The 16,280-nt window shown below is 35.5% G+C and overlaps 1 protein-coding gene across 8 annotated transcripts in view; it reads right to left on the reverse strand.

The window, feature by feature from the left end:
* VPS13B (vacuolar protein sorting 13 homolog B) overlaps positions 1–16,280 on the reverse strand; it is a 427,169-nt gene that overhangs the window by 161,271 nt on the left and 249,618 nt on the right. For all 8 annotated transcript variants that reach the window (XM_071554088.1, XM_071554086.1, XM_071554089.1 and 5 more), the window contains exon 30: positions 14,298–14,409. In XM_071554088.1, the coding sequence (XP_071410189.1) occupies positions 14,298–14,409 (112 nt within the window). The remainder of the gene's footprint in view (positions 1–14,297; positions 14,410–16,280) is intronic.

Below are 16,280 nucleotides of genomic sequence, written 5' to 3' on the forward strand. Positions count from 1 at the left end.
AAGTGGAATAGAGTTTCTCTAAATAGTGGAAGTCTGGGGAGGGGGCTAGCAAAAAAGCCAAAATACAATATAACCCAAAGACTTTCATGCTTTTGTTTCATGATAGAAACAATTTTATCTCAATACTTAATGCTATTTGGCAAAGGAGCTTCTATTTTGATTTTTTAAATATTTTATGTCTGCTTGCTTTACCACATGTCTAAGGTAAATAATCTTGTGATTTTCCCATTGTTTTCAGCCTATATTTTACATTGTTTTAATTGAGTTAAGTGGTACGATACCTCAGTTTCTTCAGCTGCCCTATAAATTCACCCGGAAATACCGAGGTTGAGTTTCACTGGACACAGTGGAATTTCCGTCCATGGTGTGGTACAACCTGGTGTAACAGCACAAGCTGAAGGCACAGTGTCCACTCTGTGTTTGATGGGCTGACATGGGACAGGAATGCTTGCACTGTTGTGTCAGCACATCAAACTCACACGTGGACATCAATCACATTCCACCCAAAGTAGAATAGAACATTATAAATAAATAAATACCAACTTTTCCTTTTCATTAAACAATGTGTACTAACACATATTTTCAACATGTGTCTATTGTAATAGATGATGTTTATAGCATGGTTAATACAAGAAACTACTCTAAAACATGAATATTTAACTTTCCAAGTCAATTCACATTTATCTTTGGCACTGATCAGATTAGTTTCTCAAGATGCCCCTTGTACTTTTTTTCTTTTTGCAGAATCATTATTTTCATAATGGTAGGCTGGAACTATTTTTGGAATAGTGTATAGGATATTGTAAAATATGTCAGTAAGAAAGTATTAAAAATAACTCTCCTTTAAGTCTTCTTTTCTGAAGTCCTGATATATTGTCTATGTCCCTGTATTGTCTATTTCAATATCCCCTGAAAACTCTCCTGACATAAAACTCCTTCCATATTCATTATGAAATGTATTTATTACCTGTCATGTTAAACCCAGTATTTTTTCTTCCTTAAGCCCTCAATAAACTATTGTTAATGGCACTTCCAAAGTCAGGATCAATCTATGCTTATCAAGATATATTGAAGAGGAGTTTTAATTCTAATTACACATTTGAAGAAGGGGAAAGAGATAAAAGAAAAAATGCAATTCTACTTAAAATACCCCTGTATATTCACAACACTGACCATGAAGACTGTGGATTCCAATGTCATTTAGTGCAATGACTCCAAGAGGCACCCAAAACATTTAAATGGTTGTGGTTATAAAGAAAACTCAAGAGTTCTATTTTATGCCAGAGGCCAAAAAAAAAAAAAAACAACAAAAAAACCAAACCCAAACCCCAAAATGCAAGGACACTACACAGATACACACACATAAACAAATACACTGCACATTTGGAAAACAGCAAATTCTATCATCTGTAGTTAGTTTGAGTCCAGTTTAGTAAACATAATTGGTTACATACTTATGAGCTTCAATGTGTGAAGAATACAATATGTAGATTTTAGAAAGCAACTTTAACAACACTTGCAATTACATAATACATCAGTTGGGTTTTTTTACTATGCCAAAAAATGGAAAAATCAACCATTGCAAGCTGTTTGAATAAAGAGGATCAAAAAAGATATGCCAGAGAATTGCACTCCTCTGTATTCTTCTTGAACACATATATGCACACATATATATGTTTCCAACCTTAAACTGGGAAACAGAAAAAATTCAGATTTGCTTTGAAGTTGGATTTGCTAATCTTCCTGTTCCCTGAAAAACTGTCCAATACAAAGATTAAATAATACTATTCAATAGTGAAACAATTTTGGTTATCAGGAAGAGTTCAAATCTGCTCTGTTCCTATCTGTTAGTATAGGGTATATTTATTTATAGATACTCTATGTTCTATTTGTATCACGTGCATACCTGTTTATTTTTTATTGCTGGAGAACACACGGTATCATGCCAGAAAACTGGAGCATTTGTGATTTATGCCAATCATTTACACTGAACTCAAAGGAGATGCCCGATCCCATCTCTGTATTTTATTACTCTAAACATGCACTTGTGTTAGCCATTAACATACCAGCATTAGCCACTGCCTTCTTGCAGGAGAAACCAAAACCCTAAGCAAAAAAAGCATCAGTGGGCACAAAAAATGCTTTGAGAGGCTGAAGAATGGTACATTTATTTTTGTGTCCAACAACTAATAAAGCCCATAAGATTGCAAACCAACCCTTAAAAAAAACAGTGATGGATTTTTTTGTTCTTAAGGACAAAAAAAGAATAGCTTCTGAAATGCTACAAAACCACTGTAGATAATTTTTCATCTTTATTTTTTATTATTACAGCATAATCAGGTTTAATAGCAGAGTAAGAGATTAAAGATAAGAACCATTAAGTAAGCATGACTTTTGGCCATACTTAAGGCGGTTGAGCTAAGTGAGGCTATACTGGAAAAACCAGCAAGGGCTAGGAACTATGCTCACTTAAACAGCACAATTTGAGTTGTTCAGGATAACATGGATTTAATTTTGCCATGGGAGCTTGGAAGAGTATCCCATAAAGAAATATGCTCAAATAACATGTAACCATTCTGTATATTTCTGATAATCTGTTTTGTTAAATAATTGAAAACCATAGTAGGAATACTTACAAGCATTAAATGAAAGACACAGGCAAACAGTTTTGCCAAAAAAAGAAATCTTCTATCCAAAAAGTAGTTTAAGAACTGTGGTATGAATTTGTCATAGATAAAACCCTGTGAGGGACATCAGAGAACCCACAAATATTTATGGAATGAACCGCAATCTGTATACAGAAGTTAACAAATGTCTCATTACAAACGGGATATGGTTTGCCCAGTAACAGAAGCACACAACTTGCATTATATTTACCATGAGATTCTCTTATAATTAAAAATACTACAAAGAAAAGAAGTCTGCTTTATATATTACTGGAAAATACTTTTCAGCTAAAAACATTTATTGAAATCAGATCTGATGAAAATTATATTTACTGACAAACAGTCAAGAAGAAAACCGTACAGTATAATAAGTTTTAAAAGCTCTCTTGAATTATTTTAGTATTTATTGCAGCCAGGACTATTAGATGTTAATTTTCATTATAGCAGACAGAAAAGCAACCTTGATACAAGAATTCAATCATGTATTTTAAGAATCAGCAAAGGAAAGTCTGGGGAGAAAGTGCAAGGAGTTTGTGTAAAGTAAATGAACTTTACTTCAGTAATTCATACAGAGGGACCCCTCCAGCTCTTTACATGGCATTAATTTCTAAGGACCAACTATTTTCTCCCATGTTAACAGAAAACCAAACACCTCCACTCATTTCCCTCCCTGTCCCATATTTTACAATAACAGCCAAAATATAAAGCTACTTGGTTAGGGAAAAAGAGAAAGATTAAAGGGAGGTAACCCAAAGAAAAGAAATTTAAAAGCTTCAGTAATATTGCTTTATAACATAAAACATAAACTACTAGTCATATAAAAAATAACTCTAGCTTTCAGATTACCTTTTATTTCCCAGTTTTACAGCTTATCTGAAAAATTTTTCATTACATTTAAGTTGCTGAGTATGTAAACTGTGAAAGGCATCCTGGGATTTTTAAGTGGTATTTAATGTGTTTTTCTTTGTCACTGTGCCCTTTCTTGTTTACCTTTTTAAACAGTTCCAGTCTGTTTGAAAATGTGAATGCTGAATCTGAGAATTTTATTAAAATTCTTAGTCCCCAGGGTCAGATTCTGTGCTGTGTTTCAGAAGCCCAGATCACGAGGGCAGATTAAGCTGATCCAAGCCCAAGCTGATACAGTGCACCTTTTTGCCAAGGTCAGTCCTCATATTCCTATTGAATAAATGGGCTCAGGGCAATTACCCAACTCAAAACTACTGCCTGATGACCACACCATCTTTTAAATTCTTGCAGTTCCCTCTGCCAGTTCGTTATACACAAGTACAAACAGCAACATCACGAAAAAGAGAAGTAGGTCTTATCTTGAAAACAGTTGAAATTTAGATTTACAACCTAAGTGGGCACAAAACTCATTGCCTAAAGATTGTGGGTAAAGTAATGTTAGAAAAATGACCATTACATAGACCCCACTGTGGGCTGCTCCAAGGAAGCCCAGGGACACCTTTGCTTCTTGGCCCTTCCCTGGGCATGGCCAGGCTGCTGTGCTCTGGTGGAACAGTGAGAGTCTCCTCTGCTCAAAGAACTCCTCAAACATCTGACATGTTTTCTTTCCACTGTGGTAAAACAAGAACTGCTTTGGGGAGAAATGAACAGTTTGAAAAATATTTTCAAATGGAAGGAAGGGCCATTATTAAAATGAAGGGAAGCAAACAGTTACACAACTTGATCTCAGTGAAGGAGGCATGTTTTTCAGTGCTGTTTGAAGAGAGAGAGACATGAGATTTCTGAGGGGTTAATTCAAAATGTGCAAAACATTATGAAAAAAGTCAAATGAATTTGTCTTCCTAGACAGAAGATGAGAACAAGTGCAATAATCTCAGGACTTAATGAACCTCCCCCGGCCCCCACATATAACAAGTATGTAGAATCTAAAGGCTAGGAAATACAGGCAAGTAGTCCAAGATACAGAGTATTTGAGTATATAAAGTGATAATATAACAAAAAATTTTAAAGCATTAAAACTAATCAAAAACCCCAACCAATTTGTTTGATTTTATTTTGATTGGCTTCATCACAGCAGAATTGCAGTTTTTTTGAAAAAAGAAAGTGGCTAAAAACTATGTTAAACAGCATCTCAAACCAGCATAAATAAACGAAATCCTAATCTCTCCTCTGAGTCACCATCAGCATCTTACAGATTTCAAAACTGAGGCTGTATGAACTTCATGCATTAAGCTCCATATATACCACAAAGCAAATATTCTTTACCCATGTTAAAACAGTTACTGAGACAGCACGAAGTATCAGCAGAACAAGGAAACTCTGAGTTCAGGCCTGCTGTTTATCTCTAATTTAGCCCTGACTTTGCAGAATACCCGGGAGTTAAGATCAACCACAGCTGAGAAACCTTTTTATAGCACTAAGTACTGTGCACAAGCACAACAGAGACAGCAATGCCCTTGTGGAAGTTTTACCTTACAACTGCTATTTACTTCTGACCTTGAGCTGTTTAATGATGGCACCATAATTAAATAGTCAAAGAAATGGAGTACATGCAACAATAAATCATATGAAATATGGTCCTGACCACTTGGTAGACTCCATTTTGAAGAGATGCATCTCTCGTGCCTGGCTCCCAAATTCACAGCTAAACTGTCTGACCTCAGAATTTCACAATCTGAACACGCAGTCCAGTTTAAAGGGATTCTGGAAATCTAATCCAAATTTAGTTCTAAATCACACACAGGTGTTAGAATGAATGACACCTGAATAATGAAACAATCCTAACCCCACTGTCAATTCAAATGCTTTATGCTTTAACTGGGAACACGAAATGCCACTGCCCTAAGCACTGGTTCTGACTGGTTTGCACACACACGACCTCTCTGCCCACTGAACCAGTACACGAGTCCAGGGCACATCACTGGGGAAAACCAGCACCTCCACAAGGTGCCCAAGCTCCTCACCGTGCCTTGACATTGGAGTCCCTCCCAAACATGTGAGCAGATTCCCATGACCTTCAGGACAAACCTGAATGGTTTTGAGAGAGGTATGAAGCTGCACTTTTAAATCTCTGTCTGCCTCTAGAGCAGGGCTTTTGGGCACACAAAAACACATCTCTGAGAGTCTCCACAGAAAGTTCCCTCCTCAGGAGGAGGTGATGTTGCTGGGGAACACAGGTGTGCCAACACCTCAGTCAAGGCAGAGGCAATGCACAGGCCCAACAGAAAGGAAGAACTTTGCAGACAGGATGCATATCCAGTCCTCAAACCACATGGAAAGTAACAATAAATCATTGATGAGGGACACTACTATTTTTTTAATATTGGCACTGTTAAGATACTCCAAAAGTATCTTTATTAATTTTACAGGTTTCACCTTTGCTCTGTTTGAATTAATTGGTTATTCCTTTGAATTCATTAATCATTGATATTTAATTGTTTTTTTCCCTGAATATAATTAATAAAGCTTCCAAAAAGGCTTCCCTGATTAACAAGTGAATGCTTATAGGACATGATAATGCCAGTGTTCTTCATTAGGACTGTTTCTCTAAAGTATATTTGAATTTGCTTTCTATGAAGAACTCCAAGAAGAATTTAAAAACTATTTTAACACTCACATCCTGAGCTATTAAGCAAAGGAAAAAATATAAAGTAGGTATGTGTATTGAAAACACAGGGATTAAACTGATGGATTGAAGAGACAAATACAATTGTAAAAACACTTTTCATTTTCTCCTATTACATTATAAGGAAATACATTTCAAATATTTGTATTTAGGTAAATTAGATATGCTGAAGATTCCAGTAAAACTCACAAAGAAATTTCAAGTAAGAATAAGATTGATAGTCAAAGCTGAACATTTTTAAAGTCATTTTCCAAATATAAATTTAGCTTTGAATAGCTTTCTGTATTAGATAATTAACAGGCTACATTTCTGAAACTAAATGGGCAGTTCCAGCTGTTATTTTACAATTAGTTTCCACTGAGGGTTTTAAATTAATAACTGCTGCAATAGCCTCAAACACGCCAGTGTCAATTAGGAGTGGTGTTTCCATGTAATGCTATCCATATATATGAATATTTTACTGGGCAAAAGGTCTAAGCAGACTTTTTTTTTTGCCTCTCTACTAAAGATAGAAGAAGTGAAAAATGTAAAGCAGGAAAAGACTTTACTTCCAAGTCCTGTTCCAGATAGTGGCATAGGATTCTCGTGGAAGATAAAGATGCCTTTCTTAAGGTCTTTGGGCTAAAGCAGCTTCTGTTCAAGTACAGGAGCAAAGAATAGCATTTAGAATTTGCTTGTATTTAGTATATTTAGTATTTGGTATGAATATTTTGATTTACACCCTACTTCAACAACTAATAAATATAAATTATTAAATGCAAAGAGAACCAAGATTGTGTGTTCAAATTATATGTAGAGGGAATCCCGTTAAAGAAAACAAAACAAAAACCCCAACCCAACCCAACCCAAACCAAACAACAAGATACATCTTAAGTAATAACACCATCCAGGTCTGAAATCTCAAAAAAAAAAGTAAATGAATTATAGGAACAAGTTTAAAATCTTCACCATTACAATTTGTTTTTTGCTCAACACAGGAAGAGAACTGAAAATGGTGCTAATGCAACTGTTTTACAACTTGTATGCAACAAAAGCAATACTTGTCCTTGAAATACTAAGAATTTCTTTTCTTCTAAGTTAATTTTCTACATAACATTCTCTCTGCAGCTTTAACCACTTTGAAAGTTATAAAAAACTGTAATAGAGATTTTATGACATACTGTAACTTTTACTTTTTCTAATTCCCTGTGGTACATATGGACATTTTAATAAGCAGCTCACATTTCCATCAAAAACTATGTGCACATACATTTTTTCACTAATTATCATTTTTCTTTTATTCAAAGAAAAAGAAAGAAACTCAAGTCAGCATTAGATAATTCCTTGTTTGCCTACCAAGTAAGTTTCAAAGAGGTATTAAAAAGCAAAAAAAAGTAAATTAGAAAATAAGGTTTAATAAAACCTTTGTAAAATAACAAACTCTTAAAAGAAAATGACTCATACTAGGTCCATATTCTGGGAAATATTTAGTTATCTTAATCCTACACTTCTATGCAAAAAAGAATAGTTTTTAAAATGTTAAATGTTTTAAAAAGGAAAACATCAAATATTAACCTTTTTGCTCATACTACAGTTACAGAAAATCCAGGCTTTTTGTAATGATAATTTCAAGGTACAGTTTTTGAATATAAATACATCCTACAGTGATTTAATACTGAATAAAAAAATATTTCTGAGGAGAAGATGCTTATAGATGTGGGTGCTGTTGAAAAGTTTTGAAAAGCATTTGATTTTCCAAACCACATTTGAAAGAAAAACACATTTCCACACAGACTGCTGGCTATGTATGTGCTTCTTTCATAAATTCCTTGCATCATTTTTTCCTTCCCCTCACTGCAGCACTATCAGCACAGACACACAGAATTGTTTATTAGTCCTTATTCCACTGAAGGATTCTTGTTAACCAATTATGGGTGCTACATGATTATTACAAGCACATTTCACACAGAGGTACTTGAAATAAAGATAAATACAATATATTCTATAAGGAACACAGTTTTGTGTTGTTATTTATAAATGTTTGAGAGTTAGTGAAAAACAGTAAACTACAAAAATGAAAAGCATAGATTAACACATTTATAATAAAAAAGCCTGTATTGATTAAAAGTTTCATGAAAAATTAAGAAAACTTACAGCTATCTTTTCATAAGTAAACTCTTTAAGTGCAATTTTTTGGGGGGAGAGTGGCATGTTTAAAGAATTTCCATTTATATTCACAAATTGGAAACAGTCTAAGGACAGCTTTATGCTTTGATCTCTACATGAAAATGACCATGGAACACTCAGAGCTGGACTATTAAGCTTTGATATATGACATGAATGAAATCCTTGGATCTCGAAAATGATGAATCCATAGCGTGGACAACAATTAGATTCTTTATTGGCCAAGCTGAGGAAAGCTTGGGATTCTGGTTACCTAAACTCCCAGAACCTAAAATTTAGCAATATTATTCTGGATTTTATATAAAGACCTTTACTTAACAGCCTTCAAACAGCCTTTTGCCTCTCAGCTTTTGGTCAGCCATTTCATTTTTGCACTAACAATACTGTACCTCAGCATTATTTTATCTTATCTGTTCATGGATACTCCCTAAAATTCTATTAATTAATGTTTTATGACAGAATTTGCTAAAAACCATGTTGAGGATTATCAGCAATTACCTATTTAACCAATCTGAACATTTGCACAGTATTTGGTATAACAGGGTCCTTATCCCAGTGCAGAAGTAGAACTAAACATCGTCTCAGTTTTAGCTCTGTGCTGCTTCTTATTAAAGCACATCCAGGCATCTACTCTCTCTCATTTTTTCAGTCAGAGAAACAGAATTTCTGGGTCTTGTGATGAAGTTTTCTCAGCCATTTTCCTAAGGAAAGTGTGCAGTTCTGCTGGCAGCTTAGTAAAACTAGTGCTACTCATTGTTCATACCCTCTACACTCACACCTTTTTTTTTAATTCATTACTTTTTATGTCATGTTTCTACTGACTAGAAGTGTTCAAGGATTCAGCTTAATTGCACTAAACATTCTTTGTATACACAGGAAAATACTGAAAAGGTGACAAAATTACCTCAGATCTGATTATTCACTTCTTTAAGCATTATAATTTATTCATGCTGATATTCTACATTAGTCACTTTTATTAAAACAAAAATACTTTAGGAAATGGCAAAAGGAAAACACATGAATACACACAAACAAGGAATGTGGCTTTATGAATTACCCTGGAAGATGCAACTTTTTGCTGCAGCCATCTCCATTGATGGAAACGATCTTCTGTCCTGGTGTCCTCAGAAATGCTTTATATTCATCAAAAGTCCGCCCTTTTGATAAGTAATTATCAAAAATCTAATAATTTTCTAGGTTTGCTGTCTGGAGAAAGACCTGAGCAACTTGATCTAAATTGTCTGAGTAGGAGGCTGGACTAGGTGAACTAGAGAAGTCCCTTCCAATTTCAATTATTCCATGCTTCTGTGCTTCCCTTGGATGTTTTTAGCAGAATCAGCCACATAGCTGCTTTCAGCACTCTTCACATAGAACCAAATATTTAAGTTTTTAGAGAAGTGCTCACTGCTAATGAGAAATCTTGACTGAAGTCCTCTGAAGCAAACCAAGTATTGCTACAAACACCACAGCCGCTCAAAGTCTCTGTGTATTAGGCTCCTAATTCCATTATACTAACTCTGTAGCAGAAGCATTCCTTTCATTTGGGTGCTGAAGAATCCATAGATGAGAGAATTTTATGAAAATCTTGGGGAAAGAAACTTCAGATGGAATTTTTACACTAGACACCAGAGAGAAAACAAGAATGAATCCAGGCCTGAAAAATACAACTTTTTGCTTTCAAAAAGATCCTTGTTTTTTATTGTAGTTACAGCACTCATACAATTTCTCTCTGATGTGATCTCTCTGATATCACATAACTGGCTGACTTTCCCTGCATCAGGGCATTAATAGGATTTCCCTATCTCAGCATTCTTCTTTCCCCAAACTGCCAGACCTTCGTCTGTGTTGTCAAACCTATGTGACCATTCACCTGCCACTTCAAAAGTTCCAATACACCCAGAACAATCACACAAGCAAGAAATGACCACATCATCTTGTTTTCCTGCAGCCTGTGGAGTCATCTACAAGCAGCAGCCTCCCCTGCTCATAATCCCAAGTTTAATATGATCAGGCAGTTAAAGCCCACAAAAATGTAGTTATCTCCTTCACTGCTTAGCAAAAACTTCATTTAATCTGACTCCTCCACAGTTCCAATGAACTGCTCTTCCCTCTCTTTAGCCAGGTTAGGAGCTGCCTTGCTCACGTCCTTATCCACAACCTCCTTTACTCTGGTCCCTGGCTCCATATCAAGGCCTTTGGGTATCTGCAAGAGTTCCAATCAACAGAACTGATGGAACATGCAGTACTGGTCATGTTTGTTGAAGACAAACACATCTTACTTGGAGCTGGGGTTAGAAGCAGAAAACCAGGAGAAATCCAACTCCTAGGATTTAGCAGATTAAAAAAAGAAGAAAAAGATAAATTGTCTCTTACTGAGACCAGCTAAAAATGTGTCAGTAAACTGCTTTCAGAAGGCCTAAGTTCACTGTCATGGTACATGCATCTTTGTTTCCTGTGTATATTAAAAGTCTAAACTATATTGGTCCATTTTCTACTGGAGACAATACCTTTAGACTAATTATTATATGGTATAGGAAAACTGAACTTACTATGTCAATACATTTCCTTCCAACTTCCAGTAATCATCTGAAAAAGTATTTGTACCCAAAATTTTGAGGCATATTATTCTCACATTACATTTTCAGTTTTGTTCTCTCTCCAAGTTAGCATAAGCTATTTTTCCTGAGACAGAGATGGAGTCAGATCAACTTACAGGCCAAGAGTGGCCTGGTTTATTTAGTAGGACCTGCAGCCACACCAAACTTACTTTTCATGCACTGGCATTCTGTTAATTATATATATCAGCACATTCAGTTCTTCATGTGTAAATTTATGGGACAAATTCAAAAGATATTTGGAAATGCTATTCAGCCTTCAGCCATGAAAATGCTTCTCAGCCTTTTCTAAAAGAGCAGTTTCTAAATGAGAAGCAAAAATTCTTTTTATGAAGCACTACAAAAGTGACATTAATTGCATGTGGTTGTAGTTCAGGCCTAAACAGAAGAACTGTTTAAACCAAAGTGGCACTGTAAATTAAGTTTGTATCCCCACTCCAGAAACACTGTAAAGATAGTGGTTCAGACAACAATTTATTTTCTTTTATTCTATTAAAAGCAGCAGCAGCAAATTAGAGAAGAGAGGTTGGAAAAAGACAGAAGATGACATGTTGAGATTATTAGAACGCTGTAGCAGCTAATTCTTCAGTAATCAACAGGCTGCTGTAATTGAATTTTTTTAGAGTCTGTTAAACTGGATATTGTACTACTTGTACTTCTGTTAATACTTACTAAGCAATCTTTCACCTAAGTACATGAACTACACATTTTCTGGGTTTGTTCATTTTACTACTTGATTTTTAAGTATTCTGCATTAGCTCCAGGGTTTGCTATGTTGTATTATCTACCATGGGCATGCTAAAAGGGAAAATAGTTTTTAAGTTAACAAATCTCGTGTTTGGAGAAACAAATACTAACATTAGCCTAACATCATCTGTTAGTAAAATCCCACTGTGTGGGGTTTTCCCCTTGAATACAGACTCTATGTCCTACCCAAAAATACAAAATCAAAAGTATTACTTTATTTAAAAACTCCCCAAAACCAAAATGAAATAAACCAATCAAAAAACCCCAAAGCAAACCAAGAAAAATGGTGACATTAACTCTGCTCACAACTCCAGCACTCCAAGAGCAGTGACTGTCATGTAGGAAAATGAACAGCTCTGTTCTTTACCACGGTTCTGTAAGTACACTTTATTCTGGATCAAAGAATATATAATCAGAAAATGCAACTAGTTCAACTCCAAACTGGAATCTTAATATTTTTGTTTAAAAAATCATTAATTAATATTGCTTGAAAGTGTTGAAGCTCACTTCAACAGATCAAAATAGCAACCTTTCCAAAATCAAAAGACCCCACCACCAACTTCAATATTGTCTCATGAAATGCTGCAAAGTAACTTGACACTCTGCTCTGATATATTTTAGAAGTAATAAAGCTAGTATGATTGGATGATTAAAGAAAGAAAGATAATACCTAGCCATCTGATAGATGCTGGGAATTTAGAAGAGTGGTCATTGAAGCAGTTAGGAGGAATTCCAGGAAATGATAGACATTCCTCAGAAAAAGACACAGGAAGCATGATGTGTGGGACTGGTTGGACAGAGGCCAGTAACACTCTGGTGATAGAGGACTTGGGCCCAGCATTTGTTTCTACCTTACCCATTTGGTGCTCTGACTTCGAAAAGAGCACTGGAGTACACGGGAAGTGTACAGAACTGGGAAAACCAAATACACACTGCACAAATCTAGTCTGAAACACTGATGTACAGAAGACCCAGAGGCCCATAATACAAAATGTATCAGAACCTTTAAGTAACTGAGTGATTTGAAAAGCATTGAATTCCTGCATTTCAGGAAAAACAACATATGCAAAGATGCTAGACTCAAAAATGTAACACAGCACAGCCTCACTGATTTCACTGTTTGCAATGTGCATACAAGGCACAGCGCAGCTTCCCTCAGTGACTGAAACAACCTGACAGAAGCTGGAAGTTGCAGGTTCCACTTTGTGATCAGGGATTTTCCTGATGAATTTTTGGTTGCCATAAGAAGAGTGGAGTCTACATATGGTCCTCTAACTCCCAAAGCAGATGTCAGACTGAAGACTCCTCAGACAGAAAGAGCAGAGGCAGGAAAAGCCTGTACAAATGCCAGGAAGATCTCTCTCATCTGTGGGCACATCGAGAGCTGGATCCCGGACTGTCACCCAAAGCTGTTGCTAGTGTAGTGCCAGGCTGCAAGATTTCTTCCATGAAATCTCCATAGTACAATAGATGCAATGCTCATTTAAAACAAAAGGGGGGAAAAAAAGGATAAACTACTATAACTAAACATACAAGGAAACCCATTAATATAAATGTTTCCACATGGAAATACGAAGAAAAAGACTCTCTTACAACTTCTAAGTGATCAGAAGTAAAATTGGAAATATTTCATGGTCTCCTAAAAATCCTAGTCTTGACAAAAAAGTAAAACTCGCTGTCATTTTCTAGGCAGTAAATGCTTTACTGCTGGGAAAAGATTTTGATGTTTGTAATTTCTATGGAAGAGCACTATGAAGTAGTTAAAAATATTGCCACATCTGAGAAACAGACCAACGGGAAGTATAAGACACTTGTTCATCTGTATTTCTGTGACTTTTCTCACTTGGTATTATTTGCAACCATACTTTCATGTCTGGCAACAGTGCCAACTCTACTAAGGATCATATATTACTTTTATCATGCTGATTACATATGTTCACCAGTTTTGCTGCCTATATATGATTAGTGTGGTTTGCACATACTTAGTGACACAATCCAGAGCATGACATTTTCACAGAAAATGTGTTTACTGGGAAAGAGCTCCTTAGAAGTTTGCATTCCTTTCAGCTTTGATCTACATGAGATCAAGAATCCTACAGTTTGAATATATGTTTACCATTTACATTATTAAGATCTATCTTCTTCACACTATATGGCTACTGAACACTTTGGTAGTCACAAAAAATTTCCTTTTCTCTGAGGTGAACTTAGTAGTAGCTGAACAAAAGATAGCCTCTAAAAATGTTCTCATCTGGGAGCTTAAACTTCATAACACTCGACATTTAAATTCTGTTATTCATCAGCCCTTCACAGCAGAATTTGATTTGTCTAAATGGATTTGAAAGCCCACAAGTGAAGAAAATCAGAAAAACCTGGGTTTGAATATCAAAAGATTGTATGTGAAAAGTATTTTTACAGGCTGCACGTACCCGTTTTATTGATCAATTAACTTCTTCCAGAATGAATTTTTTGGAGGCCATATATGAAAAGTGAATCCCCTCCCCCGACACTTACTGATAAATGTCTTTTCTGAGCACAGCTCTGCTAAGAGGGTTGTCAGCCTGAGGAGCCATAGAGACAGATCCCATCTTGAGAACCAAAGTGTCTTCTTTAACTGCTGGATTAGCTGTAGTTAGGAGAGAGAAAAATATGTGTTTGATTAAAAGTCAAATGCACATAGCAGAAACACTGAAAAACTATTTCTTTAAATAAAATGCATGGAAGAATATTTGCCACTGATTCAATTTTGCTCAGGAGCACCATAAAATCAAGAGCCCTGCTGTAATACATAAAAGACAAAATTATTGTAATTGCATTTCCCCAGAGTTTTATCACACCACTGAATCCTGGTCTGTGACTTCTTATTTTCTCTGATGCTTTTTTATTATCTTTTTTTTTCCAAAATGACTTTGACATATTTCCACAGACTTCTTTGAAATTTGTTTGTTTCTCCAGTAATTACTTGCTGAAATATCAGCATGTAAACCACTCTGAATCATGCATCCATTTTATTAAGGGCCTAGACCCTTCAGATGTAAAACATTGCAGGTTATTGCAATATAACCATCCCAGTAGCATTTGTGATGGGCTGCAACACACATGAAAAGTTCAGGCACAAGGACTGAAACAAGAGAATCTGAAATCTGACACACATACGAAGAACAAGATGTAGTACTGGACAGTAAACTTCACATCAGTAACAAAATTATTCCAAGAAGAAAAACCTCTTCTTTCCCCTTCATCTCCATCATTTTAAAATTTCATCCACATGTAAAGTCTCTTAGTTTTAAAAGCAGTGGTCATATTAGATAGAAAACCAAAGTTCTGCCCAGAAATAAAACAACACCACATTTCTTGCAGACACAGACAAAGCACTTGGACAAGGTTGTGCTCAGAAGACTCCACAGTAAGTGGGAAGCTCAGGGAACATGCGATGCAATTGAAAGAGTCCATCCCGTGCAGGGAGATGGTTCCCCACAGCGCCTGTGTGGGATGCGACGAGGACGAATGACACCACGCTGGCTCCACACCCAAGGGACTTGCAAGACTCTCATACGAGTTTTAAAAGCAAAATTACAGTAGGAGAACAGAGTTGAAATATTTTACTGAAGAGTGAAATGCTTGGTGTGGAAAGAACCAGTATAATCCATAAGCTTAAAAACCGGCCATTCAGAGCCATGAATGTATCAGTGAAAAGACAGCATGTTTTGCAGCTGAATGTGCTTATATCCATATTTTTGAACAGATCTATGAAGTCACAGAATTCAGAGATTTAAGAATATTTTTCAACTATTGTAGGGAATACCACAGTAAATTTTAAAGAACTACATCTACTTACAAAATAAAGTCAAATCCTTTAGTTACCCCAAAGCAAAACAAGACTACTTAGAGATGGTTTGGGTGCCAGAACTTAGGTAGAAAAGTTAAACTGATGATAACCCCCTTTTTTTTGGACTAAATCTGAACCTCTATTTTCAACTTCTACATTAAAAAAAGAATAAGACATTGTGCTAAGTATTAAAATATCACCACTGTACATTAATATGTTGGATTTTTTCTTTCCAACACTCACATAAGAAAAAGGAGTGAAGGTATTAAATATACATCAGATTGTAACTGCAGCTTAATGAGATGGCAAATGCCTTATTCTGAGAAGTGGTTTTTAATAAAATATATCTTAGGCTAAGACTTTTAATTTGTCTCTGACATTTAGCAAAGCAAAATAAACACAGATTACTCAGAATGGTCTCTATTGGGTAAATATTTTAGGAGTTTTTTCCAGGCTGGGCATGGACCTTTTGTGTACAGTTTTCTGTAGGTCAATAAATTAATTCTATTTTAAACCAGAAACAATTACAGGCATTAATATGTTCAGTTTTTTTTTAATGAGTGGTAATTTGAGTCATTACTTCATGTGATGAATTCACATCTCCATTCACTAACCCATGCTTTTCAAAATATGGAAACAATGTAGCGAACAATCACAGCCATTACAGA

The sequence above is a fragment of the Pithys albifrons genome, chromosome 4 (assembly GCF_047495875.1).
Source record: "Pithys albifrons albifrons isolate INPA30051 chromosome 4, PitAlb_v1, whole genome shotgun sequence".
Classification (NCBI taxonomy): Eukaryota; Metazoa; Chordata; class Aves; order Passeriformes; family Thamnophilidae; genus Pithys; species Pithys albifrons.